The sequence below is a fragment of the Gavialis gangeticus genome, unplaced genomic scaffold, assembly GCF_001723915.1.
Source record: "Gavialis gangeticus isolate Ggan-Ray unplaced genomic scaffold, GavGan_comp1, whole genome shotgun sequence".
Taxonomy (NCBI): domain Eukaryota; kingdom Metazoa; phylum Chordata; order Crocodylia; family Gavialidae; genus Gavialis; species Gavialis gangeticus.
The window spans coordinates 795,437-805,666 of NW_017729003.1; the positions used below are offsets into that span (position 1 = coordinate 795,437).

General features: G+C 44.8%; 1 protein-coding gene across 1 annotated transcript in view; it reads left to right on the forward strand.

The window, feature by feature from the left end:
- RNLS (renalase, FAD dependent amine oxidase) overlaps positions 1-10,230 on the forward strand; it is a 48,556-nt gene that overhangs the window by 24,737 nt on the left and 13,589 nt on the right. Inside the window, exon 3 of the mRNA XM_019507721.1 lies at positions 1,413-1,588. Coding sequence (XP_019363266.1) covers positions 1,413-1,588 — 176 coding nt within the window. The remainder of the gene's footprint in view (positions 1-1,412; positions 1,589-10,230) is intronic.

The following is a 10,230-nucleotide window of genomic DNA, read 5'->3' on the forward strand; positions in this document are numbered from 1 at the left end:
CCCCAAAAGGGGCCAAAAGTTCTTCCCCGTTTGCCCCCAAGCCCGGGGGGGCCCCCCCCCCCCCCGCACTCCTGTGGGAAGCTTCATGCACCCCAGCATCGCAGGGATCACACGAGCTGCACCTGCTACTTCAAGGTACGTAGCAAAAGCTGTGTCTATGTCTGAATCACTGATTCTCTGAATCAGCATCGAATCTTCAGATTCGGACTTGGCCAAATTGAATCAGGGACAGTGATCCGGATCAACTAAATGAATCACTGTCCCCGATTTGGGCCGAATCCAAATTGAATAGGTCCCACTTCTCATACCCCTAGTAGCTAGTAGTAGACTGCCTCAAGGATTATGCAAGTTAACCCTTGGGATCCTGGACAGGTTTGACTAATTCAACAGTTTCCACTAAAAGAACAGAACCAAGCTGGCTTGACCTATAACTGCTACAACCACCATTGTAGGTGCATGCCCTTTTCTTCCTGTTGATTCTTTGCCTGTAATAGAACAAGGCTGAGCATCAGGGGAAATCAGGCTTAGCTAGCTTGCTAAGGAGGGGGAGTGTTTACCAGCAGGGGGAGTAGGAGTCATTCAGGATTCACTATCAGTAGGGTTTCTAACTATCCTTCCTGGTAGCCAAAGGTCCTTCTTTCTTCCTCCAACAGCATGTCTTATGAGAACTTACTAGATATCTGGAAATTAGCTAGTCCCAAGTTACATCTACTAAAGAATACAAATGCCTTCAAAAGCACTGCACATGCTTCCCCAGAGCAAAACATCCAGTTCTTCCTGCTGCTTATCCATGCTTCATTTTCATTTTCTGATACATACATATTTGCACTACATCATACATGTTTCATTCAGATCAAGTTAATAATAAGATAATGTCTCTGGGCAAGATGAGAATCCAGGAACAAAATTCGTTGTCTTTCAAGCCAAGGCATTAAACCCTAATAAAGAATGTATTCTCTATAAATCACTGAAGTTTGTTAGTATTGCTGTCTGTGTTTAATTTAAGCTGTGATCCATTTTAAGTTGAGTAAAATCCTCTGTTCCTCTGTTGAACTGGTAACTACATGCACCTATTCAGTACAGACACACAAATCATTGTTTGAGGTCATGCACTAATATGACTGAACAGATTTATCTGTTTAATCCTTTGAAGCCAACAGTTGAAACCTCTTTGGAAATATAGCCTTAAGTATATAAGCCACTCCTAAAGATACATTAGATATTAAGCATTGTGACTGACATGATATGCTAACTTCTTCCTGAAGAGGGTGACATCCATGGATACATCTACTATCAGTTTCCACAACTGCATTTTTAAACTCAGAAAAACAACCTAAATCTTAGTTCAGTGGATGTGTGCAACCTTAGGGACGATTTATGCAGTTGTCTTTCTTTCTATGTCACCCATACAGAACCTTCTGAAGTTGGGCCATCTGTTGTTGTTCATACCAGTGTGCCATTTGGAATTGAATACCTCGAGTGGGACTGTGAGAGAGTGCAGCAGTTAATCCTGGAGCAACTGGAAATTGTAATGCCAGATTTGCCTAAACCAATTAACATCAAGTGCCAAAAATGGAGATACTCCCAGGTAATTAATTATCATTGAGAATGATTTCTGAAGTCCCCTCTACATGTTACAGGTATTGTACAAGGAACTGGTTAAAGGTAATTTGCACCTTGAGACCAACTACAGGTGCAAAGTACCTATCATGCCATAAAACTCCAATTACTTATAAAGATAGACCACAAAAATGGGAACTAACTTTATAGCTGGTTGCTATCAAGCTTTAATTTGCACATGTAGTAGGATCTCCCCTGTGGCTGGGAACCTCATCAGCCTCAACTCAGCTGGGTCCCAGCAGCCATGTTGTGTGGGAGTGATCTCCTAGCCCTGGAGGTGTGTGGAGTCCCCAGGGCTGGGAGATGCTGCTGCTATCTCCCAGCCCCAGGAGTGAATGAAACCCCCATAGGCTGGGAGATCTCAGCAGCTGTAGTCTCCTAGCCTCTGAGGTTTCACACGTGCCTGGGGCTGGGAGATAGCAGCAGCTGTGATCACCCAGCCTCAGAGGTTTCATGCACCCCCAAGGTAGAAGGATTGTTGGCAGCCGCCTCTCCCAGCCATGTGGTGTATGGGGTCCCCCATAGCTCAGAACCCATTAGCTGTGGAGGGGTTCCCAGCAACAGGAGCTTGCTTCTGACCAGTGCAGAGTAGTCTGGGATTGGGTTTTCCTTGCACCGGCAGTAAGATGCAATGTGATCTAATGCAGCTTTTCTCAACCCGTGGGTCGCAACCTAAAAGTGGGTCACAAAACATTGTAAAGGGTTGCAGCAAGGTCCCAGGGAATTACACGGTTTCCCCATACAGGCTGCAATGCTGGCAGCCTGCATGGAGACAGCATGCAATGGAGGGTGTGGCGAGCATGCAGTATTGTGAGAGCATGCCCCAGGAACCAGAGATGGAGGGAGGGGGCTGGGTGCAGCAGCCAGAGGAGGGGGCAGAGGGAGAGAGAGAGGAAGAGAGACTGTGTGGGTCAGGGTCAGGGGGTTGTGGGTCTCAAGTCATGGCAAGCTGATAATGACGCTAACGAGTCCTGGTGTGAAAAAGGTTGAGAACCACAGATGTAATGTATGATCCCATTATTACACCACCTGCCATGGCAGGTGTGATTGTGTGGATCACACATTGGATCCCACTGCGCCATTACCAGAATATGTAGAGGCACCCTGAGTGAAAGAGCCAACATTAACTTACAGCTTACTCAGGGTGCAATGATATATGTACTTATAAAAGCTTTTTAGATATTTGTTTGATCAAATGGAAATTTGGAAAAAGCTATTCAATCTATCTGGATGCAAAGTACCCTAGGCATTGTCATTATTCTGGTAGAACTATACCTCATTCTGTGAAAAGTGGGGGACGATTATGTGATATCTGTAATACATTCACGTATCATTGCACTAATACATACAGAATCTAGCAAGTTCATTTTCTCTAAGTTTTCTGAAGTATTGAGGATTTTTGCATAAAAGATCGTACAAGACACAATGTTATCTAGTGCTCACCATGAGTGGAAGCTGGATTTACAAACTATGTAGTAAAGAAATAAATCAGTAGCCTTGTTCCGCCAGACCCAAATGTTTATGTGGGATTTTTCATAGTATTTAAAATGATAACTTAGTCTATCTTAGTGAACAGGTGACAGTATTAACAAAATTCCTATCCTACAGCAGAGAAGAAAATACTCCCACATTCAGCAATACAAACTTGTTATCAGTTAGTTTGTCCCCATTCTATTTATCAGTGCGTTTATATGAAGCATATTTAAAGTAAACTGTCTTAGGGGAAATAACAGCAAAATTTGTATATTTTAAATGTCTCTTAAAAATTGAAGGAAATAGTTAGTTATTTCCTAAAATACCCAAATAGATCTAGATGTTTACTCAAACTTCTTAAGTTAAATTACATTGGTGAAACTGAACATGGGCATTGATACAAAATATTTACATAAAGAAGTTAGGAGCTTCAAAGGATTTTATTTTTTATGAAGTGTGGCAGAGTTACTGTAAATGACAAATTGAAAGTTCAGTCCATATCACATTGGCCTGTAACCAAGGTAAAAGTCTGGCCTACTTGGTATTATCTTCATTTTGCTACAAATCAGGTATAAATATTTTTCAAGTCACTTCCCAATTCATAATATTTTTAAATCAGTCACTCATATGAATCATAGAAAATTAGGGTTGGAAGAGACCTCAACCGGTCATCTAGTCTAACCCCCTGCTCAAAGCAGGAGCATCCCCAACAAAATCATTCCAGCCAAGTTTTTGTCAAGCCAGACCTTAAAAACCTCCAAAGATGGAGCTTTCACCACCTCTGGGTAACCTGTTCCAGTGGTTCACCACCTTCCTAGTGAAAACGTTTTTCCTAATATCCAACCTAAACTTCCCGTGCTGAAACTTGAGACCATTGCTCCTTGTTCTGTCATCTGTCACCAGTGAGAACAGTTTAGCTCCATCCTCTTTCAAAACAACCTTCAGGTAATTAAAGGCTGCTATCAAATCCTTCCTCAGTCTTCTCTTCTGCAAAATAAGCCCAGTTCCCTCAGCCGTTCCTCAGAACTCATGTGCCCCAGTCCTTGAACCATTTTTGTTGATTTCTACTGGACTTTTTCCAACTTGTCCACATTCTTTCTATGGGGGTGCAAAACTGGACACAGTACTCTGGATGTGGCCTCACCAGTGCAGACTAGAGCAGAATAATTACTTCCCCTGATCTGCTGGCAAGGCTCCTGATCATGCAGCCCACTACACTGTTAACCTTGGCAACAAGGGCACACTGCTGACTTATATCCATCTTGTTGTCCACTCTGACCCTCAAGTCCTTTTCTGCAGAGTTGCTGCTTAACCAGTCAGTTCCCAGGCTGTAGCAGTGCATGGGATTCTTCCTTCCTAAGTGTGGGACTTTACACTTATCCTTCTTGAACCTCATTAAATTTCTTTTGGTCCAATCCTCCAATTTGTTTAAGTTGTAAATTCCTATCTGGTATATCACTGTGGCAGCTAAGTGATTAATTACAAAAATTGTAACATCAACACGGTATTTTGCTTTATCGTAATTAATCATTCATATAACAGTAGCACCCAAATAGCAATACTTATAAACTAAACATACTACAAATTTTGATTGGTCAGTAGGATCTGCACAGGATTGTGGATCTGGTTGGAATGTCAGGACTGGAAGAGAGAACATGTAATCGAGGGAAATAAAAAGCAGGGTCCAAACAAGTGCTTCATTTATTTATTGCTGTTAATAGATTCATATTTGTTAAGGCTATAAAGGGACATTAGGTCATATGTCTTATGTTAAGCAGGCCATAGAACTTCACTATATTATCACTGCATCAAGCCAAATCACTTGTGTTTGGCTAAACCTTATAGTCCTGAAAACATTAAGAAATAGAATATCTAAAACTGGATGTGTTTATTCAGTGAGCTATCCCCCTCCCTGTTAAAAATCTCTGCCATATTTGTAGTTTAATTTGGGTGACACTCTGAACCAGGGGCGGGAAATTATTTTGGCTGGAGAGCTGCTTAACAAGTTTTGGTGAGCTGTCAAGGGCCACATGGGTAGCCTGGCCCCTTTACCATTGCCACGCCCCCTGGTTACCATATTGGGATCAGAAGTCCTGCCCCCTGACCTTTGCCACTGGAAGTCTCTTCCCTTGCACCTCAGAAATACACCTTTTGGGAAGGGGTTGCCATCTTAGAACCAGAAAAAAATAAATCATACACTAGAATTCAAACACCTGCTAAAACATATTTTAATTTAATTACAAAAAATGTATGTCATGATTTGTGATCGTGCGCTGTATATAGAAGGAATTGCATAATAACTCAAAAATAAAGTCTCACTTTTTTATATTGTGTGGGGGGGGTTGTGAAGGACTGTGGTTGTGTAGGAGGGCATAGGGTATACTGGGGGTGTGTATATGTCGGTGGCAGTTGTGGGGGCCCAGTCAATGAGTGTGTGTGGTTTGTGGGGTGTGAGGGAACCCACCACATGGTGCTCAACCCCTGCTGCTGGCAGCAGCAGCAGGCAAGGGGTCTCAGGGCACTTGTGCCAGGTGCTGGCACCTGGCAGGGCATGGCTCTGGCCTGTGCTGCGTGTGGGTGGGCTAGAAGTACAGCCTGCCTGGCTGCCTCTATTACAGGGGCTCCATGTTGTGTGCCTGCAGCTCCCACACTCGCACCAGGGGAAACCCTGCGCTGGACTCTGCAGGGGGCAGGGCTTTCTCCACTCCTGGCAGAGTCCACAGACATGTGCAGCAGGGGGTGAGAAAGGCAGCTGGCTTCAGCATAGGAGCTGCAAGTGCATGGCCCCCACTATAGAGGCAGCAGTGGGAGCCAGCCAGGAACCACAGGCACCAAGCTGCCTCCTGCTGTGTTCTGTGGTGTGGCATAGAGCCGGCCAGCCCAGCCAGGCACCTTCTGGCAGGGCACGTTTCCCAGCTGCAAGGCCAGGACCGCATGATGCAGCAGGTGCTGGCTGGGCTAACCTAGCTCCTGCTGTGCTGGCAATCCTTCCTCTTCCCCCCACCCATTTTTATCTGATTCTCCACTCTTGGGTAGAGGTAGGTGGGTAACAGCCCCAAGGTCGCCAGGCCAGAAGTGGAGGGCTTGGGTTGGGGCAGGGCCCACGAGCCTTGCTGATTCTGCCGCCAGCTCCCCCTGGGTCCTGCTGCTGCTCATGCCTTGCTATCTTTGACAGGCAGCCAGGGGCAGATAACTATTAATTGTCTAAATTTTTAGGGGCCCCACAGGCTGGATAGTATGGCCTAGTGGGCTGGATCTGGCCCATTGGCCATATTTTCCCTGCCCCTGCTCTGAATTCTGAGGTGGCACCATTGGGAAAGAGGGGGTGGGAAAAGTGAATTCCAGTAGTATCCTCCTCAGCAAATGTTCAGAGCATGACTTGCTCATCATGACTGCTATCTTCAGACAGAGTAACATATATAAGACCACTTAGAAACACCTGCACTGCAATCACTGGCACCTTCTTTACTATATTATTGTCAGAGTCTGTGATCATACCAATGTCCATATCACCCAGGTCCTGAGAGGTGCAGATGACTGTTGGACAAACCTCTGTTTAGTCAGATTAATCATGATATGCAGCTGGCACCACAACACTGTAAACAACCAAAAGGAATGTGAAAGTGATTTAACATTAAGACACTCCAAAACCAAGCTAGATGTGAGGCTTTTCAGCAATGTCTTGCTGAGAGGCTCTCTAACATACCTGATGACATCAAGGCACATTGGGAGGAACTTAAGAATGTTTTTCACAAGCCATGTGCTGAATCAGTTTGATACTCCCCTTAGCATCACCAAGACTGGTTTGATGAATATTATGAGGAAATCCTAGCACTCATTCATCAGAAGAGAACTACGTTCTGCATTTGGCAAAATAAACCCTCCAACCAGCAAAAACGAGAGGCTTACCCCTGCTCAAAGCTGTTGTTCAGAGAAGGCTATGGGACATCAAGAACCAGTGGTGGCAAGCAAAGGCCATGGAGATCCAGAGTTTCACTGATCAACATGACATGAGAAGCTTCTTTCAAGTAATAAAATCCATCCACTGGCTACATTCCAATAGCCCAGCCCCCTTGCGATCCCAGGGCAGCTCCACTCTTCTCACGGATAATGCAGCCATCAAACACGTCAAGATTCTACTCAACCATGAATCTGGAGTCTCAGCTGCCATGATCAAATCCATCCCTCAATACCCAATAATGGAATCCTTGCTGATTCCCCATCCTTCACAGAAGTCTGACGTGCCATCTCTCAGACCAAGAACAATAAGGTACCAGGACCAGATGGCATTCCTGCAGAAGTTTTCAAAGGTGGTGGAACAACACTAACACAAAAACTTCACCAACTTCTCATCAAAATATGGGTTAATGAGAAAAATCCACCTGACTTAAAGAATGCCAATATTGTGACCATCTTCAAGAAAGCGGACAAATCAGTTCGTGGAAACTACCAAGGCATTGCCCTTCTCTCCATTGCCAGGAAGATTTTTACTCGTATCTTTCTGAATTGCCTCCTCCCCCTTGCCGAAGATGTCCTTCCAGAATCCCAGTGTGGCTTTAGATCATCATGGGGTACCACCAACATGATTTTTGTTGCACAAGATCCAGGAGAAGTGTAGAATGCAACACCAGAAGCTGTTTATGGCATTCATTGAGCTAACTAAGGCCTTCAACTCCATCAGTCGCAAAGCCTATGAAAGGTGCTGGCTAGGTTTGATTGTCCACTGAAGTTCATCAGCATCCTCAGGCTACTCCATGATGGGATGACCACCACAGTCCTTTTGCAGTGGATCAGAGACGGACCCATTTACCAAGTGTACTGGTGTCAAGCAGGGCTGCATCATCATCCCAACCCTTTTCTCTATCTGTCTTGCTGTGATTTTGTTTCTCAACCATGACGACCTTCCTCTCGGAATTGGGACTGAGTATTGAATGGACACTTTTCAATCTGCAGTGCCTTCACAGCAAAATGAAAGTTACCAAGACTGATATCACCAACCTTCAGTATGCTGACGACTGTGTTATTCTCGCACACACTGAGATCGATCTGGAGTCTACCCTTGACCTTTTTTCAGGTTCTTTTCATAGCCTTGGACTCTCCCTTAATATTGGGAAAACCAAGGTGCTCCATCAGCCTGCCCCAGCACAAGCTGCCCCCTTTCTCCACAATTACCATTGATGGAGAGCCCCTGGAAAAGGTTGAGCACTTCCCATATCTTGGTAGCCATCTCTCACAGTCAGTCAGTCAGTCCTGATGTAGAAATCAAGCATAGGATTTGCTGTGCCAGCATATTCTTCAGAAAGCTGCTTCTCAGTGTCTTTGCTGACCAAGATTTGCAGATGGAAACTAAGATCCTGGTCTACAATGCAGTGGTAATCCCCACACTTCTCTATGGGTGCAAGATGTGGGTGACATATCAAAGCCATTTTAAGCACCTGGAATGGTCCCACCAGCACTGCCTCAGGAAAATCCTTCGCACTAGATGGGAAGACCACTGCACCAATGCCAGCATCCTCTCTGCAACTAACATAACCACCATTGAGACAAAAATCATGAAATATCAACTCCACTGGGCTGGCCACTGTGTGAGGATGGCAGACACTTGTCTCCCAAAGCAAGTCCTCTTCTCTCAACCCAGTCATGGCAGGAGGACCTGTGGAGAACAAAGGAAGTGCTACAAGAACACCCTGAAAGCATACCTTAAGAAGGGTGGCATCAACCTTACAAATTAGGAAGTGCTGGCTGATATCAGGTGTCCGTGGCACTGCACCATACATCAAGCTACAGCCCACTTCAAAGAGGACTGTCTCGTTCAGTAAGTCAAGAAACAGCAGAGGAGGAAGGAAAGTGCACAACATCCTGGCCAACATCCTGTGCCCCTTCCTGCCCCCTTGCCCCTCCCCCACCCAGCACTACTTGTCATATCTGTGGGAAAATTTGCAGGGCACAGATTGAACTTTTCAGCCATCTTAAAACTCACCAATAATTCCCTCCCACCCACTACCCGCTGGCAGACTCCATTCTCATATTGAGGGATAGCCAAAGATTTCAAGGCTGAATTGGTCTGGTCCTAAATGCCAGACTTGGCTTTGTGTCATGGTTTTTTCACTAAACGAGATATCACTTCATCAGCTGGTATTTATTTCTAATGAAAGAGTTACCATATTTTTCATGTATACAGCATGTACCACAGCAGTACCTTGGAAGTTTATGTTGATTTACTTGTCCAACATGACTCCCAAATTAGTTTTCTTCATAGTTTTAATAAGATTATTTTCTTTTGGATTATCTGTTGTTTGTCTACTTCATTCTTTGTTTGGGGAAGTGTAGGGTCACTGGGAATAGGTGTGCTTTAAACCAAAGCAGGTAGGGGCATAGTGGACCTGAGCAGGTACAGAACAAAACCAAAAATATTAAATAAAATAAATGCAACCTGAATTATGTTGTTCTCACAGCAGAATTCTACTGGGGCACAGTTTGCATATGCTAGCTAATTGTGCTAGTATTTCATGGTGCTCTGAATAGTATTCTCTTTAGTTATCATAGATGAGTCCAGGATGTAAGCATATGTGGTATATACAGTATGAATTCTGATTTATTTCACCATGAGGCTTTAGATCAAGGAGAGAACTAGAGCCGCTAAGCAGTTTACAACTTTTTCCAAGGCTGTCCCTTCAACTTCCAGTTATAGCTTATTTCACTCACTTTCCTGCAAAAGCCCATACCTCTCTGAACCATTTAGTTTCATAGTTTCTGGGGTCGGAAGGGACCTGAGTAGATCATCTAGTCCGACCCCCTGCTATGGCAGGAAAGAGTACTGGGGTCAAACGACCCCAGCAAGGTGTTCATCTAACCTCCTCTTAAAAACCCCCAGGGTAGGAGCCTGCACCACTTCTCTTGGAAGTTGGTTCCAGATCCTAGCTGCCCTGACAGTGAAGTAGCGCCTCCTGATATCTAGCCTAAACCTACCCTCTGCCAGCTTGTGACCGTTATTCCTAGTCACTCCTGGCAGTGCTCGGGGGAACATGGACTCCCCCAAAGCCTGCTGATCCTCCCTGACTAGTTTATAACAGGCCCCTAGATCCCCCCTCAGCCTTCTCTTTTGGAGGCTCAACAGGTTCAGGTCCCATAGCCTCT